General features: G+C 62.9%; 1 protein-coding gene across 1 annotated transcript; it reads left to right on the top strand.

Moving 5' to 3' along the window:
• Positions 1-841: 841 nt before the first annotated feature.
• On the top strand, positions 842-9878 carry ARHGAP9 (Rho GTPase activating protein 9). The gene is made up of 17 exons (XM_082073552.1): positions 842-1164; positions 2178-2308; positions 2608-2820; positions 3535-3612; positions 3787-3897; positions 4558-4619; positions 5034-5121; positions 6298-6393; positions 6820-6918; positions 7007-7130; positions 7213-7326; positions 7918-8016; positions 8098-8175; positions 8304-8357; positions 8443-8577; positions 8668-8773; positions 9116-9878. Exons 1-17 carry the CDS (start codon positions 864-866, stop codon positions 9294-9296), a joined length of 2070 nt encoding a protein of 689 aa, XP_081929678.1. The 5' UTR covers positions 842-863; the 3' UTR covers positions 9297-9878.
• The last annotated feature ends 7730 nt before the right edge of the window (positions 9879-17608 follow it).

Below are 17608 nucleotides of genomic sequence, written 5' to 3'. Positions count from 1 at the left end.
AGCACAAAAATAATTTGTGGTGATAATAATAATTCGTGCCATGGACCCGAGGCCATGGGATGGGCACTAGAGGCCATGGGGCCGTGCACCCGAGGCCATGGGATGAGCGCCGGAGGCCCCCAGCGCCACCCCCAGCCCCACGCCGTGCAGCACAAGGAAACCGCAGCCTCGCTGCTTCCTGCTGCAGCAGCCGCTGGGTTTCCTGCCGTCCCCGAGCCCCGGCTGCCTCAGCACCCCCAGGCCCTCTGGTCCTCCTGGTCTCCCCCGTCCCCTGTATCCCGGGGCCAGGCACTGGCTCCCCTGGCACCGGGAACTGGAGCCACACGTGGTCCCTCCACTGCTTGTGCACAGGTTCGCTGGGGGCGTCGCCATGGGTTGGGGACATTGCCGTGGGTTGGGGACATTGCCAGGGGTTGGGGGCATTGCCGTGGGTTGGGGACATTGCCATGGGTTGGGGACATTGCCGTGGGTTGGGGGACATTGCCATGGGTTGGGGACATTGCCGTGGGTTGGGGACATTGCCATGGGTTGGGGACATTGCCGTGGGTTGGGGGCATTGCCGTGGGTTGGGGACATTGCCGTGGGTTGGGGGCATTGCCGTGGGTTGGGGACATCGCCGTGGGTTGGGGACATTGCCGTGGGTTGGGGACATTGCCGTGGGTTGGGGACATCGCCGTGGCCGGGGAACATATTCTGTCTGTGGGCCACAGCTTGGTCTGTTGGGTCCTGGCCCTGCAGTGGGGTCCCGCTGGCCCCGTTCGGCCCCATTCACCACAGTCACACCAGGGGGCACGTCTGCTCTGTGTCCCGCAGCTGGGGGGGCCCAGGCCGCGGCGCGCCCCGGCGCCCTGAGCGCGGCGAGGATGCTGGCGCGGCGCTGGCGCCCGGAGGGGTGGCGGAGGCGGCGCGCCGAGCCGCCCGCGGTGCTCTGTGCCATGTACGACTACGCGTACCGCGCCGAGGACGGGCGGCGGGTGGCCATGGCGGCCGGCGAGCGGTTCCTGCTGCTCCACAAGGCCAACGAGGACTGGTGGCGGGTGAGACGGGCCGGCGACCCCCAATGGGCTCGGCCCTTCTTTGTCCCCGCTGCCTACGTGGCGGAGCTGGACCCTGGTGACACGGGGAGGGGGAGCACGCAGCCCCCCAGCCAGCCTGGGGACACAGGTGAGTGTTGGGGGGCACGGGGCTGGTGCTGCGGGGCGGGGAGACGCAGGATGGCAGAGCATCGGGAGAAAGGAGCCACGGGAGCGGAGGTGTTGGGAAGGGGTTGGGGGCATTAGGGGCGTAGGGTGGGCTGGGGGACACCCCCCTGGAGGTCCTGGGTGTGAGTGGGGGTGCACAGGCTGGGGGAAGAGCGGGGCTGTGGGCTTGGGGCACGAAATAAGGGGTCACCGAGAGTATGGGGCTGGAGGACCCATTGACATTGTGCTCTGCACTGGGGAGGCCACCCCTGGAGTGTTGTGGTCAGTTCTGGCCCCTCAGCTCAGGAAAGAGATTGAAGTGCTGGAGCGGGTCCAGAGAAGAGCAACAAGACTGGGGAAGGGATTGAGCACAAGCCCTATGGGGAGAGGCTGAGGGAGCTGGGCTTGTTTAGTCTGGAGAAGAGGAGGCTTAGAGCTGAGCTCAGCACTCTCTAGAACTACCTGAAGGGCAGTTCCAGCCAGGTGGGGATTGGGCTCTTCTCCCAGGCATCAGCAATAGGACAAGGGGCCATGGGCTTCAACTCTGCCAGGGGAAACTGAGGCTGGAGATGAGAAAGCAATTCTGTGCAGAGAGTGGTCAGGATTGGAATGGCTGCCCAGGGAGGTGCTGGACTCACCGGCCTGGAGGTTTTTAAACTGAGATTGGACATGGCGCTTAGTGCCATGATCTAGTCAATGGACTGGAGTTGGACCAAGGGTTGGACTGGATGGTCTCTGAGGGCTTTTCCAACCCCGTCCATTCTGTGATTCTGTGATTCTGTGACAGCACAGGGGCTGGAGGTGCCTGTGGGGTGATGGGGCCAAAGGGCTGGGGGTGCAGGAGGTGGAGGGGGCTCAAGGCTGCAGGCGCTGGAGGACACCAGAGGTGGGGTTGGGGGGCACTGGGGCAAACAGGGTTGGGGCGCAGGGGGGAAGGTCACTGCCCCACCTGTGCCCGGAGCATCATTGGGTTGTGGGTACCGTGCTCTCCCCCAGGCCCGCGCCAGCGCTGCTGCTCACTGGAGGACCTGCGGGGCCCCCCCCAGGAGGCCGGGCTGACCCCCCCCAGCCCCCCAGCGCCGCCGCCGCGCCGGCCCCTGCAGGAGCCGCTGGCCAGGGGCGCCAGAGTGAGTGGGTGCAGTGGCCCCAGGGACACCCTGTGCCCCCCGCCCTGTTCCCCCCTGAGGCCCCCCCCTGCACCCCCAGCGTCTGCACCCCTCCCTCATCCCAACACCTGCACCCCCAACCTGCATCCTCTCCCTGCACCCCCCACGCCTTGTACCCTCAGCACCTGCACCCCAACCCTGACCTGTACCCTCTACACCCCAACCTCACCCCCCCATCACCCACCTGTACCCTCTACACCCCAACCTCACCCCCCCATCACCCACCTGTACCCCCCCCCAGTTAGGATCTGTTTTCCCAGGAGCCCCCCCAGGGAGCCCCCATGATCTACTCCAACCTTGAGGAGCTGCAGCGAGTGGGGGGCCAGGCTGAGCCCCCCTTGCCAAGCAGCCCCCCCATCCAGGTTTTGGGTGCCTGGGAGCGTCACCTGGACCCCAACACCGGGCGCTGCTTCTTCTACAACCCCCAGACGGGCCGGAGCTCCTGGAAACCCCCCCGGCAGCACCGGGAGCCGGTGGGCACGGGGCCGGGGGGGGAAGGCGCTGGGGCCCTGACAGCGGGGTCTGCGCTCCCGTTCCTCCGTGCCCCCCCCCCCCCCGCACTTCCCCACCAGCATCCGTCCCGCTGCCCCCGCTCCCCGTGTCCCTGCGCCCCTGTGTCCCCCATGTCCGCTCTGCCCCCATGTCCCCAATGTCCCCTCTGCCCCTGTGTCCCCAATATCCGCTCTGCCCCTGTTTCCCCCAATGTCCGCTCTGCTCCTCGTGTCCCCAATGTCCGCTCTGCCCTGTGTCCCCAATGTCCGCTCTGCCCTGTGTCCCCAATGTCCACTCTGCCCCTGTGTCCCCAATGTCCACTCTGCCCCCATGTCCCCAATGTCCGCTCTGCCCCTGTGTCCCCAATGTCCGCTCTGCCCTGTGTCCCCAATGTCCGCTCTGCTCCTCATGCCTTCCCCTCTTTGTCCCACACGGTGGCCCCCGTGACTCCCCGATTCTTCCAGATGTGTCCCCAATACCTTCCCACCACCCCCTGTGCCCCAGCACTTCTCCCTCTGACCCCCCCGCGCCCTCTGGGTCCTGGGGACACTGTCCTGCCCTTGGCCTTGGCACAGCCCTGGGGGGCTGCTGCTAATCTGTGCCGGCACTAATTGCTGGGGGGGGGGGGGAGGGGGCCCAGTCCTGGGGGCTCTGGCCATGCTGAGGCTGCTCCATGTCCCTTGTGTCCCCCGCAGAGCCTGACCCGCCGTGCTGAGCCCCCCCGGAGCACGGAGCCCTGGAGCTGCGGGGGGTCCAGGGTCCCCAGTGGCGCTGTGAGCGGGGGGATGGGCTGTGGGGGGGCAGGGGCACAGGGGGAGGGAGCTGGTGGGACGGGTGGCACGGGGCGGGTGTCAAGGCAGAGATGGGTAATGGGGGCTCTGGGAAGGATATGGGGGGACAGCAGGGAGAGCCTGGGGTGTGCGCCCCACGCTGCCCCCCCACTGCAGGTGAGCCATGGGCGGCCCCCTGCCCACCCACGGCTGGAGGACGGGACAGCTGCCCCCCAGCCCCCCCCGGCCTCATCCGAGCCCCCGCGCTGCGCCCCCGCCCTGCCCACCGTGAGTTACGGGGGGGGCTGGGTGCTGGGTGCTGGGGGCTGGGGGTGCTGGGTGCTGGGGGGCTGGGGGCTGGGGGCTGGGGTGCTGGGTGCTGGGGGGGCTGGGGGGCTGGGTGCTGGGGGCTGGGGTCTGGGGGTGCTGGGGGTTGCGGGGCTGGGGGTGCTGGGGGCTGGGTGCTGGGGGTGCTGGGGGCTGGGTGCTGGGGGTGCTGGGTGCTGGGGGTGCTGGGGGTTGGGGGGCTGGGGGTGCTGGGGGCTGGGGGTGCTGGGGGTGCTGGGGGCTGGGGGTGCTGGGGGTTGGGGGGCTGGGGGTGCTGGGGTCTGGGGGTGCTGGGGGTTGCGGGGCTGGGGGGCTGGGGGCTGGGGGTGCTGGGTGCTGGGGTGCTGGGGGCCGGGGGGCTGGGGGTGCTGGGGGCTGGGGGTGCTGGGTGCTGGGTGCTGGGGGGCTGGGGGTGCTGGGGGCTGGGGGTGCTGGGTGCTGGGTGCTGGGGGGCTGGGGGCTGGGGGCTGGGGGTGCTGGGGGTGCTGGGGGGCTGGGGGCTGGGGGTGCTGGGGGTTGGGGTGCTGGGGGTGCTGGGGGTGCTGGGTGCTGGGGGCTGGGTGCTGGGGGCTGGGGGCCGGGGGGCCGGGTGGCCGGGGCGCACTGACCCTGTCCCTGCAGGACGTGCAGAGGGCCGGGCTGCTCAACAGGACCAAGATCGCCGAGGGGGGACGGAAGCTCAGGTGGGAGCTGGGTGGGGGGGTGCTGGGTGCTGTGCGGGGCTGGGACCCGAGGGGGGTCCTGGTGCGGGGGACGGTGCCGGGCGGGCGTCCTGGCCAGGGCTGCGGGGAGCTCCGTGTTAATGAAGGGGGTCTCTGCTGGGGTGGGGGTCTGTGCTGGGGTGGGGGGGTCTGCACTGGAGCAGAGGGGCCATGGCAGCCTGGGGGGGGAGTTTATACCTGGGGGGCTGTGCCCCCCTGGCCCCCATTCACACTGAGGGGCTCCGGGTGAGCCGCGTCTCTGGCACACAAAGGCGCTCGTGGTCTTGCCAGCCCGAGGGTGACAGGATGTGCCCCAAAGGTGCCCGGGGCCGGTGTGGGGCTGTGCTGCCCCCCGCCCTGGCCGGGCAGAGCCTGGGGACCCCTCCCCTTCTGCAGGAAGAGCTGGGGGGTGTCCTGGGTGGTGCTGGCCGGGAACAGCCTCATCTTCTACAAGGAGCCCAAGGGGCCAGCGCCCGCTGCCTGGGTGAGCGGGGCCGTGGGGTGGGCCGGGGCAGTGCGGGGGCTGAGCGTTGGGGGATACGCTCAGCACCGGGTTCCAGTGTAGGCTGGGAAATTACATATTAGAGAGCAGCATAGGGGCAAGGGAGCTGGGGGTCCTGGGGACAGCAGGGTGACCATGAGCCAGCACTGGGCCCTTGTGGCCAGGAAGCCAATGGGACCTGGGGTGGGTTAGAAGGGGGTGGTCAGTGGGTCAGAGAGGTTCTCCTGCCCCTCTGCTCTGCCCTTGAATAAAGGGTTTAGTTCAGACACTATAAGGATACACTTGGGAAACATATATACATATATATATACACATATATATAAAATAATGCAGCCATAGCGCCCTGAGAATGGCTCATCTTGTCTGATCTGGGAAGCTAAGCAGGGTCGGGCCTGGTCAGTGCTTGGATGGGAGACCAGCTGGGAATCCCGGGTGCTGTGGCTGAGCCAGCACTGGGCCCTTGTGGCCAGGAAGCCAATGGGACCTGGGGTGGGTTAGAAGGGGGTGGTCAGTAGGTCAGAGAGGTTCTCCTGCCCCTCTGCTCTGCCCTGGGGAGACCACACCTGGAATATTGTGTCCAGTTGTGGCCCCTCAGTTCCAGCAGGACAGGGAACTGCTGGAGAGAGTCCAGCGCAGCCACCAAGATGCTGGAGGGAGTGGAGCATCTCCCGTGTGAGGAAAGGCTGAGGGAGCTGGGGCTCTGGAGCTGGACAAGAGGAGACTGAGGGGGGACTCATTCCTGGGATCAAGATGGAAAGGGGGAGTGTCAGGAGGATGGAGCCAGGCTCTTCTGGTGACAACCAGGGACAGGACAAGGGGCAATGGGTGCAAACTGGAACACAGGAGGTTCCACTGAAATCTGAGCAGAAACTTGTTGGTGGTGAGGGTGGCAGAGCCTGGCCCAGGCTGCCCAGGGGGTTGTGGAGTCTCCTTCTCTGCAGACATTCCAACCCGCCTGGTTCCTGTGGAACCTCAGCTGGGTGTTCCTGCTCCATGGGGGGATTGCACTGGATGGGCTTTGATGTCCCTTCCAATCCCAAACATCCTGTGACCCTGTGACACTGTGACCCTGTGACCCTGTGATATGGTGGGCACGGTGGGGCAGTGCGGGGAGGGCTGGGGGGCACACAGGACACCCACAGTGCCGCTGCCCCGCAGGGTCCCACCAGCAGCCGCCCCGAGAGCAGCGTGGACCTGCGGGGGGCTGCCCTGGGCTGGGCCCCTGAGCTCTCCAGCAGGAAGAACGTCCTCCACGTGAGTGCGGTGGGCCCGGGGGGTGTGGGGTGCCCGAGGTGCACAGCCCAGGGCTCCCCATAGCAGTCTGGGCATCACAGGGGTCCCCTAAATGCAGCCCATAGAGGAGTGGACCCCGCAGCCCAGCACATTCAGGAACCGCCAGACTAGGACTAAAGGCTGCCCTGGGGCAGGGGGTGTGGGGACCCCACCTTGGGCTGAGGGCACCCACTTCCTTTGGGGAGGGGTGAGCAGGGCACCCCTGAAGTGCCTGGGTCCCCCTGGCCCCTGTAGGGGTTCCTGGGTCCCCCTGGCCCCTGTGGGGGTTCCTGGGTCCCCCTGTGGGGGTTGGTTCCTGGGTCCCCTGGCCCCTGTGGGGGTTCCTGGGTCCCCCTGTGGGGGTTCCTGGGAGCCCACACCCCCTCCCCCATCCTGTGCCCCCCCCAGCTCCGCACGGTGCCGGGGAACGAGTTCCTGCTGCAGTGGGAGCAGGAGGCCGCCGTGCGGGACTGGGCGCTGGCCATCGCGGGGACCATCCGCCGCCTGGTGAGCGGGTGCCGGCGGGACGGGGGGCAGGTCCCCATGGCCGCCCCACCCCCCCAGCACACCCTGAGCACCCTCTCCCCCCACCCAGGACATGGAGAACCCCGTGGACGCACCCGTGGGGTGGCTGCACCAGGGAGACATTTGGAACCTGGCGGAGCTCAGTGGGGACGAGGATGAGGCACCACGGGCCACCGAGGGCACCGGAGCCGCAGGTGGGGCTGGGAGACCGAGCAGAGAGGAGCGGCCTCGGGGCTGGGGGGCTGTGACCGCACCCCGTGTGCGCTGTGCCCCCAGGTGGCCCCCCCAGCCCCGGCGCCGCGGAGAAGCAGCGGGTGAGGAGCAGGCTCAGGCGCCTCATCGCCAAGCGGCCGTCGCTCCAGAGCCTGCAGGACAAGGGGCTCATTCGAGGTGGGGCTCCCCGGCTGCGGGTCCTCCCCCCATGTCCCACCGCGCCCTTGGGATCGGCCCAAACCCACCCACGTCTTCCCTCTGCCCCCAAGTGGGAGAGGAAGAGATGCCCGAGTACTCATTGAACCGTAGCTGCCTGTCCCCAGTGCGCCCGTGTCCTGCTCACCCGCATCCCTGTCTCGGATCCCTGTGTGTCCATTGGTCCCGGTGACCCTCCTGCTCCATCTCCCTCCTGCTCCATCTCCCTCCTGCTCCATCTCCCTCCTGCTCCGTCTCCCTCCTGCTCCATCTCCCTCCTGCTCCGTCTCCCTCCTGCTCCGTCTCCCTCCTGATCCAGTGTCCGTCCTCCCCCACCCCCCAGTCCCCGAACACCCCCTCAGTCCCTCTGTGCCTCCTGGTCCCCGTGTTCCCCTCCCTGCTCCCACGTCTCGTGTCCCCTGTCTCCTCCCAGTCCCGGTGTCCCCACGTTCCGCCAGCCCCGCAGCCCCCGCGTTCCCTCCTGCTCCCGGTGCCCTGTGCCCCAGTCTCATTCGTCCCCCGCTAAGTCCCAGCGCCCCCCGTCCCAGTCTGACCCAGCGCCGCCCTCCCCAGCCCAGGTGTTCGGGTGCGGGCTGGCCGCGCTGTGCCGGCGGGAGGGCGGCGCCGTGCCCCGCTTCGTGCGGCTCTGCGTGGAGGCCATTGAGGAGCGAGGTGGGTCCCCCCACCCAGCGCGCCCACCCACCCGTCCGCATGGACATCCCCATCACGTTTCACCCCCCTCGTTGTCCCCAGGCCTTGACGTTGATGGGATCTACCGGGTCAATGGGAACCTCTCTGTGATCCAGAAGCTGCGTTTTACTGTGGACCGGGGTGAGGGGACCCGGGGGGGGGGGGGCGCGGAATGGGGGTGGCGGGGCGGGGACGCGGGAGCCGTGTTGGAGCACATGGCCGGGGATGGGGAAGGCGGCTCCTTCCCCATGGGCTCCCTCGCCCCGCAGAGCGCGCCGTGACCTCGGACGGGCGCTACGTCTTCCCCGAGCAGCCGCTCCAAGGTCAGCGGGGGCTGGGCAGGGGTGGCCCCGGTGGCTCCGGGGCTTGCAGGACCCCAGGGCAACCGGCCTCCCCATCCCTTCCCAGAGGAGCGGGTCAGCCTGGCGGACCCCGAGTGGAGCGACGTCCACGTGGTGGCCGGTGCCCTCAAGCTCTTCCTGCGGGAGCTGCCCGAGCCCCTGGTGCCTTACGGGCTCTTTGAGCCCTTCATCGAAGCCACCAGTGGGTGCCTCCCCGCAGCGCTCGCCGGGGGCGTCCCCAGGCTGGGGGTGCTGGGGGGGGCACCGTGTCTGACTCTGTGTCCCCCCCTAGAGCTGCCGGACTGCAGGGAGCGGGTGGAGCGGGTGGCCGAGCTGGTGCAGCGCCTGCCGCCCGCCAGCTACGCCACCCTGCGCTACCTGCTGGGCCACCTCTGCCGGTGAGGGGGGCGCTGGGGGGGGCAGGCGGGGGGTGGGCTCGGAGCTGCCCCAAAGCTGGGTGGGCTGTGGGGTGCCGTGGGGTGACTGCGGGGGGGAGCTGGTTGCCCTGGTGCACGAGGGGAGGGGCAGGGAGGGCTAGAGCCGGCCAGAGTGACACATGGACCTCCTGGGTGACGGCTGGAGGACCAGGGTGATGGCTGGAGGACCAGGGTGATGGCTGGAGGACCGGGGTGATGGCTGGAGGACCGGGGTGATGGATGGAGGACCAGGGTGATGGCTGGAGGACCGGGGTGACGGCTGGAGGACCAGGGCTGGATGTGGTGCACCCCGCTCATCCGCAGGGTGATGGAGCGGGCGCACGTGAACCGCATGACGCGCCACAACATCGGCGTCGTGTTCGGGCCCACGCTGCTGCGGCCGCAGCGGGAGCCGGGGAGCCTGGCGGCAGACGTGACCCCGCAGAGCCAGGCGCTGGAGCTGCTGCTGGAGCACTTCGGCTGCATCTTCCCCGCGTCCCCCTGACGCTGCCCCCACCGTCAGGAATGGGGGCTCTGGCTGCCGGACCCTTCCCACCCCACCCGCCCTCGCTGCGCCGCGTGCCCTCGACCCTGCCCTCGACCCGTGTTTTACTAATGCTACTAATAAGAATAGAGAAAATAATACAAAATATACAAAACCAATCTTGAAAGTCTCAGCAACTGCAGGGCAGGCACCCGAAGTCCTGGACTGGACTCTGCAGCCAATGGAGCTGGATTCAGTCTCTCCCTAGGCCTCAGTTCGCAGGGACGACTCGCAAGGTCCTCTCCTAATGTCGCCATAAGCAGAAGGGAAAAGGCAAAGGGAAAAGGGGCGAGATCCTCGTGATCTCCCACTTTTATATGAAGTATCCCGTGAATGGAATGTTACACACAGTTGGTCAGTTTCTTGGTCACTTGTTTCTCGTCGCCCCTCTCGCGAGATGTCCATCCGTGCTTATCAATAAGTTTGCATTCCATTGCTAGGTTTACCAAAACATGGGTCTGGTTCTCCAGGACAATGCAGTTAATATGAAGCTTGAGCTGACAGGCAAATTCACTGAAAGAGAAACTTGTTTTTAACAAAACCAGGACATTCCACCCCTTATAATATGCCATTCACTGAATACTTAAACCCAGTGTGCGTTAATTAGTATTAACCACAGGTGTGTGAGCCGGGAGCCGGGCGGAGCTCGGCCTGGGGGAGCCCGAGGGGCCGTCCCGGCTGCGGGACAGGGGCAGCGCAGCCGGGCTGCGGCGGAGCCGCCTGCAGCCCTTTCCCAGCTCTGCCGCTGGACCGCGGAACAGCCTGTCACGGGATGTTACACGGAGGCACCCCGAGGTCAATTTAAGGGACAACAGGGTCCAAAACAACTTGTATCAAACCGGTGAGAAACAGGGTTGTAGCACTGCAAAAGGGACTGAATACAGGTTCGGATACCAGTTGAGGAACATTATTACGGGGCAGCAACTAATACAGCAGGCGGTGCAGAGAGTGCATGGACGTGGCTGCACCAAACAACGCCGGAGCCGTCCTGGGTCCCGGAGAAATACACACTTGCCAAACACGGTGCGGATTATTTTTAAAAGTATTCCTTGAGTAGTAAGTTTATAACACACTCGCAACCCTGCGAGGGTTCATTTACGTACACGTGCGAGTGTGCGCGGGCTCCTACACGCGCTTCTGTGGAAGCACGGGCGGAAAATACACCCGCGATTGTGCGAGGAAAGAATTTAAACACGTGCTCGTATTGGGCACGGAAAGTTACACGTGCAAGTGTGCACGGAAGGAAAATACAGAATCACAGAATCACAGGATGGACGGGGTTGGAAAAGCCCTCAGAGACCATCCAGTCCAACCCTTGGTCCAACTCCAGTCCATTGACTAGATCATGGCACTAAGCGCCGTGTCCAATCTCAGCTTAAAAACCTCCAGGACGGTGAGTCCAGCACCTCCCTGGGCAGCCATTCCAATCCTGACCACTCTCTGCACAGAATTGCTTTCTCATCTCCAGCCTCAATTTCCCCTGGCAGAGTTGAAGCCCATGGCCCCTTGTCCTATTGCTGATGCCTGGGAGAAGAGCCCAATCCCCCCCTGGCTGGAACTGCCCTTCAGGTAGTTCTAGAGAGTGCTGAGCTCAGCTCTGAGCCTCCTCTTCTCCAGACTGAACAAGCCCAGCTCCCTCAGCCTCTCCCCATAGGGCTTGTGTTCAACCCCTTCCCCAGTCTTGTTGCTCTTCTCTGGACCCGCTCCAGCGCTTCAATCTCTTTCCTGAGCTGAGGGGCCAGAACTGACCACAACACTCCAGGTGTGGCCTCCCCAGTGCAGAGCACAGGGGAAGGGTCACTGCCCTGGTCCTGCTGACCAGCGATTTTTGATACAGATACACTCGTGATTGTGCGAGGAAATAATTTATACACGTGCAAATGTGCACGGAAAATACGTGTGCAAATGTGCACAAAGAGTATGAATATACTCGCAATCCTGCGAGGTTTTACTGACACCCGTGGCCAGGCCAGCGGGGTCTCCATCCAGGGGGCCCGTGGCTCCGGGCACCAGTGGCCAAGCTCGTGCTCCGAGGGACCCGCACAATGGGCGGAGTCTCGGCGAGGATCCCGTTTTTATCTGATCAGACCTGGCTGTGGGCGCTCTAGAAGCTTCTCTGCACCCCACCCTGGCTCCTCGGCGCTCCCTTCTCTTAACGGGCCTGGCCAGGGGCTCTGGGCCACACAAAAGAAGCTGTCGGCCTCAAGTAGCGGAGAAAGAGGGAGACGTGCCCGCTCCTTCCAAACTGGGGGAGAGAGGGGGGTTGCATTCTGCAACAGGGACCCATAGCCAGCCATAGGGATCAATGGGAGTCAATGGGACCCATAGAGACCCATAGAGACCCATAGGGACTCATAGAGACCCACAGGAGTCAATGGGACCCATAGAGACCAATGGGAGTCAATGGGAGTCAATGGGAGTCAATGGGAGTCAATGGGAGTCAATGGGACCCATAGAGATCAACAGAAGTCAATGGGGGGCAATGGGACCAATAGAGACCCATAGAGACCCATGGGGGTCAATGGGACCCATAGCCAGACATAGAGTTCAATGGGAGTCAATGGGACCCATAGAGACCCATAGGGACTCATAGAGACCCACAGACTTCAACGGGACCCATAGAGACCCATGGGGGTCAATGGGGGTCAATGGGACCCATAGCCAGACACAGAGTTCAATGGGAGTCAATGGGACCCATAGAGACCCATAGAGACCCATGGGAGTCAATGGGAGTCAATGGGAGTCAATGGGACCCATAGAGACCCACAGAGACCCACAGAGACCCACAGAGACCCATGGGGATCAATGGGGGGCAATGGGGTCTCGAACCGCCGACCCCAGCCCGGCCGCCAGCACCTCCTGCAGCACGTTGGGGGCAAACAGAGCTGGGGGGGCAGAATTAGACCCTTAGAGACCCAGAGAGAGCCATGGGAGTCAATGGGAGTCAATGGGACCCATAGAGACCCATAGGGATCAATGGGAGTCAATGGGACCCATAGACACCCATAGGGATCAACAGAAGTCAATGGGGGGCAATGGGACCAATAGAGACCCATAGAGACCCATGGGGGTCAATGGGACCCATAGCCAGCCATAGAGATCAATGGGAGTCAATGGGACCCATAGAGACCCATAGGGACTCATAGGGACCCACAGGAGTCAATGGGGGTCAATGGGACCCATAGAGGTCAATGGGAGTCAATGGGAGTCAATGCGACCCATAGACACCCATAGAGATCAACAGTAGTCAATGGGGGGCAATGGGACCAATAGAGACCCATAGAGACCATGGGGGGCAATGGGGGTCAATAGGGGTCAATGGGAGTCAATGGGACCCATAGAGACCCATAGGGACTCATAGGGACCCACAGGAGTCAATGGGGGTCAATGGGACCAACAGAGGTCAATGGGGGTCAATGGGACCAACAGAGGTCAATGGGGGTCAATGGGAGTCAATGGGAGTCAATGGGACCCATAGAGATCAACAGAAGTCAATGGGGGGCAATGGGACCAATAGAGACCCATAGAGACCATGGGGGTCAATGGGGGTCAATAGGGGTCAATGGGAGTCAATGGGACCCATAGAGACCCATAGGGACTCATAGGGACCCACAGGAGTCAATGGGACCCATAGAGACCCATAGAGAGACCCCGAGAGATCAGTGGGAGTCAATGGGACCTATAGAGACCCACAGAGACCCATAGGGACCCATAGAGACCCATAGGGACCCATAGGGGTCAATGGGGGTCAATGGGGGTCAATGGGGGTCAATGGGACCCATAGCCAGCCATAGAGATCAATGGGAGTCAATGGGACCCACAGAGACCCATAGGGACTCATAGAGACCCACAGGAGTCAATGGGGGTCAATGGGACCCATAGAGACCAATGGGAGTCAATGGGAGTCAATGGGAGTCAATGGGATCAATTTGCCCAAAATTGCCCCAAAATCCCTCAGAAAAATCCCAAATTCCACCAAAATTCCTCAGAAATCCCCAAATCCCTCCAATTTCAACCAAAGTTCCTCAGAGAACCAAAAATCCCCCCAAATTGCCCCAAAGTTCCTCAGAGACACCAAAATCCCCCCAAATTGCCCCCAAATTGCTCAGAAACCGCAAAACCGTGCCAAAATTCGTCAGAGACCCCCAAACCCGCCCAAATCGCCCCAAATCTCCTCAGAGACCCCAAAACCCGCCCAAAATCTCCTCAGAGCCCCCCAAAACCCGCCCAAATCGCCCCAAATCTCCTCAGAGACCCCCAAAACCCGCCCAAATCGCCTCAGAGACCCCCAAATCGCCCCAAATCTCCTCAGAGACCCCAAAACCCGCCCAAATCGCCCTAAATCTCCTCAGAGCCCCCCAAACCCGCCCCAAAATCGCCCCAAAATCGCCGAACCCCTACAGCGTGCACAAAATGGCGGCGGGCAGCGCCTCCTTATATCCCGGCGTGCAGCGCGCCTGCCGATTCAAACAGCGAGAAAATGGCGGCGGCGGCGCCTCGTTATATCCCACAACACACCGCGCGGGGGGCGGGAAAACACCGGCGCCTCGGCGCCGCGGTGCACGCTGGGATATAAAGAGGCGCATGCGTTTTGCCCGCCGCCCCCCATTGCGCGGTGTACGCTGGGATATACCGTGGCGTTCCACCCCACAAGCGGCCATTTTGTCGTTGTTTTAACGGCGGGCGCGGTGCACGCTGGGATTTAACGAGGCGGCGACGCGCGACGCCATCTTGGATCCGGCCCGTAAAAAAAGGCCCGAACGCCTGGGTCCATTTCCAAAAATCGGATTTATTGGTATTTTATTATCAAAAAACGCGTTTTTTTGGCGCAAAGGCGGCGGATAAAAGGGGGCGGGGCTTAGCGTGCCCGCCAATCAAAAACAAGGCAAAAAATTGACCTAAACTGGACCGGCGGCCATTTTGTTGCGAAGTTTTCACCCATTTTAAATCAATTTTAACTTAATTTTTCAACTTTTTGGGTCATTTTGGGTCAATTTTAGTGGATTTCTTGTTGTTCTGAGGAGATTCGCGGCCAATTTGCGTCAATTTGTGGCCGTTTTGGGTCAATTTTTGGCCATTTTGAGTCATATCGGCGGCCATCTTGATTCGACTTATCGTCATTTTGGGTCAATTTTGGGCCAATTTGGGTCGATTTTTGGCCATTTTAAGTCAATTTTGGGCCATTTTAGCCAATTTGGCGGCCATCTTAGATTCATTTCTTATCATTTTAGGTAAATTTTGGGCCACTTTGGGTCAGATTTGGGCCATTTTAAGTCAAATTTGGGCCATTTTAGCCAATTTGGCGGCCATCTTGGATTCATTTCTTATCATTATCGCTCAATTTTGGGCCAGTTTAAGTCAATTTTGGACCATTTGAGCCAATTTGGCGGCCATCTTGAATCCATTTCTTCCCATTTTATGTCAATTTTGGGCCAATTTAAGTCAATTTTGGGCCATTTTAGCCAATTTGGCAGCCATCTTGTTTGGACCGGCGGCCATCTTGAATCCATTTCTTCCCATTTTATGTCAATTTTGGGCAAATTTAAGTCCATTTCCGGCCATTTTATCCAATTTGGCATCCATCTTGTTGACTCTGTCACCCACTCTGCCTCTCGTTGACCAAAGTTCAGATGGTGTTACAAAACTACCACAAAAAAGGGATTCGTAGTCTTATTTTATGGACCATTGACCCCCATTGATGCCCATGGATCCCCATTGACTCCCATTGACCCCCATTAATCCCCATTGATCCCCATAGATTCCACTGAGGAGGGACCCAGGCGTCCGGGCCCAATAGTTTCAACCGACAAGGGACCCAGGAGTCCGGGCCCCATAGATTTGACTAATGAGGGACCCAGGTGTCCGAGCGCCATAGATTGTACTGACGGGGGACCCAGGCGTCCGGGCCCTATAGATTTGTCTCAAGAGGGACCCAGGCGTCCGGGCCCCATAGATTTGACCAAGGAGGGACCCAGGCGTCCGGGCCCCATAGATTTGACCAAGGAGGGACCCAGGTGTCCGGGCCCCATAGATTTGACTCCGGAGGGACCCAGGCGTCCGGGCCCCATAGATTTGAACAAGGAGGGACCCAGGCGTCCGGGCCCCATAGATTTGACCGAGGAGGGACCCAGGCGTCCGGGCCCCATAGATTTGACTCCGGAGGGACCCAGGCGTCCGGGCCCCATAGATTTGACTGAAGAGGGACCCAGGCGTCCGGGTCCCATAGATTGCACTGAGGAGGGACCCAGGCGTCCGGGCCCCATAGATTTGAACAAGGAGGGACCCAGGCGTCCGGGCCCCATAGATTTGACTCCGGAGGGACCCAGGCGTCCGGGCCCCATAGATTTGACCGAGGAGGGACCCAGGCGTCCGGGCCCCATAGATTTGAACAAGGAGGGACCCAGGCGTCCGGGCCCCATAGATTTGAACAAGGAGGGACCCAGGCGTCCGGGCCCCATAGATTGCACTGAGGAGGGACCCAGGCGTCCGGGCCCCATAGATTTGACCCAGGAGGGACCCAGGCGTCCGGGCCCCATAGATTTGAACAAGGAGGGACCCAGGCGTCCGGGCCCCATAGATTTGACTCCGGAGGGACCCAGGCGTCCGGGCCCCATAGATTTGACCGAGGAGGGACCCAGGCGTCAGGGCCCCATAGATTTGACTCAGGAGGGACCCAGGCGTCCGGGCCCCATAGATTTGACCGAGGAGGGACCCAGGCATCCGGGCCCCATAGATTTGACCGAGGAGGGACCCAGGCATCCGGGCCCCATAGATTCGAAGAAGGAGGGACCCAGGCGTCCGGGCCCCATAGATTGCACTGAGGAGGGACCCAGGCGTCCGGGCCCCATAGATTTGACTCAGGAGGGACCCAGGCGTCCGGGCCCCATAGATTTGACCGAGGAGGGACCCAGGCGTCCGGGCCCCATAGATTTGAAGAAGGAGGGACCCAGGCATCCGGGCCCCATAGATTTGACCGAGGAGGGACCCAGGCGTCCGGGCCCCATAGATTTGACCGAGGAGGGAACCAGGCGTCCGGGCCCCATAGATTTGAACAAGGAGGGACCCAGGCGTCCGGGCCCCATAGATTTGACCGAGGAGGGACCCAGGCGTCCGGGCCCCATAGATTTGAAGAAGGAGGGACCCAGGCATCCGGGCCCCATAGATTTGACCGAGGAGGGACCCAGGCGTCCGGGCCCCATAGATTTTACCACGAAGGGACCCAGGCGTCCGGGCCCCATAGATTTGACCGAGGAGGGACCCAGGCGTCCGGGCCCCATAGATTTGACTCAGGAGGGACCCAGGCGTCCGGGCCCCATAGATTTGACTCCGGAGGGACCCAGGCGTCCGGGCCCCATAGATTTGACCGAGGAGGGACCCAGGCGTCCGGGCCCCATAGATTTGACTCCGGAGGGACCCAGGCGTCCGGGCCCCATAGATTTGAACAAGGAGGGACCCAGGCGTCCGGGCCCCATAGATTTGAACAAGAAGGGACCCAGGCGTCCGGGCCCCACAGATTTGACTCAGGAGGGACCCAGGCGTCCGGGCCCCATAGATTTGACTCCGGAGGGACCCAGGCGTCCGGGCCCCATAGATTTGACCGAGGAGGGACCCAGGCGTCCGGGCCCCATAGATTTGACCGAGGAGGGACCCAGGCGTCCGGGCCCCATAGATTTGATTCAGGAGGGACCCAGGCGTCCAGGCCCCATAGATTTGAACGAGGAGGGACCCAGGCGTCCGGGCCCCATAGAATTGACTCAGGAGGGACCCAGGCGTCCGGGCCCCATAGATTTGAACAAGGAGGGACCCAGGCGTCCGGGCCCCATAGATTCGAAGGAGGAGGGACCCAGGCGTCCGGGCCCCATAGATTTGAACAAGGAGGGACCCAGGCGTCCGGGCCCCATAGATTTGAACAAGGAGGGACCCAGGCGTCCGGGCCCCATAGATTTGACCGAGGAGGGACCCAGGCGTCCGGGCCCCATAGATTTGACTCCGGAGGGACCCAGGCGTCCGGGCCCCATAGATTTGACCGAGGAGGGACCCAGGCGTCCGGGCCCCATAGATTTGAAGAAGGAGGGACCCAGGCGTCCGGGCCCCATAGATTTGACCGAGGAGGGACCCAGGCGTCCGGGCCCCATAGATTGCACTGAGGAGGGACCCAGGCGTCCGGGCCCCATAGATTCGAAGAAGGAGGGACCCAGGCGTCCGGGCCCCATAGATTTTACCACGAAGGGACCCAGGCGTCCGGGCCCCATAGATTTGACCGAGGAGGGACC

This window comes from Streptopelia decaocto (genome assembly GCF_964273445.1).
Source record: "Streptopelia decaocto genome assembly, chromosome: 27".
In the NCBI taxonomy this organism is placed as follows: Eukaryota; Metazoa; Chordata; class Aves; order Columbiformes; family Columbidae; genus Streptopelia; species Streptopelia decaocto.
Note: the sequence above shows the minus strand (reverse complement) of the source record. Positions and strands in the feature narration are given on the sequence as shown.

What these genes read in the sequence shown, in the direction of transcription:
- ARHGAP9 (XM_082073552.1), top strand. Translation starts at nt 864, where the DNA reads ATGCTGGCGCGGCGCTGGCGCCCGGAGGGGTGGCGGAGGCGGCGCGCC. An exon ending in CGGGGACCATCCGCCGCCTG is followed by an intron (nt 6,919 to 7,006) that starts GTGAGCGGGTGC and finishes CCCCCCACCCAG; the next exon opens with GACATGGAGAACCCCGTGGA. An exon ending in CCCCGAGCAGCCGCTCCAAG is followed by an intron (nt 8,358 to 8,442) that starts GTCAGCGGGGGC and finishes ATCCCTTCCCAG; the next exon opens with AGGAGCGGGTCAGCCTGGCG.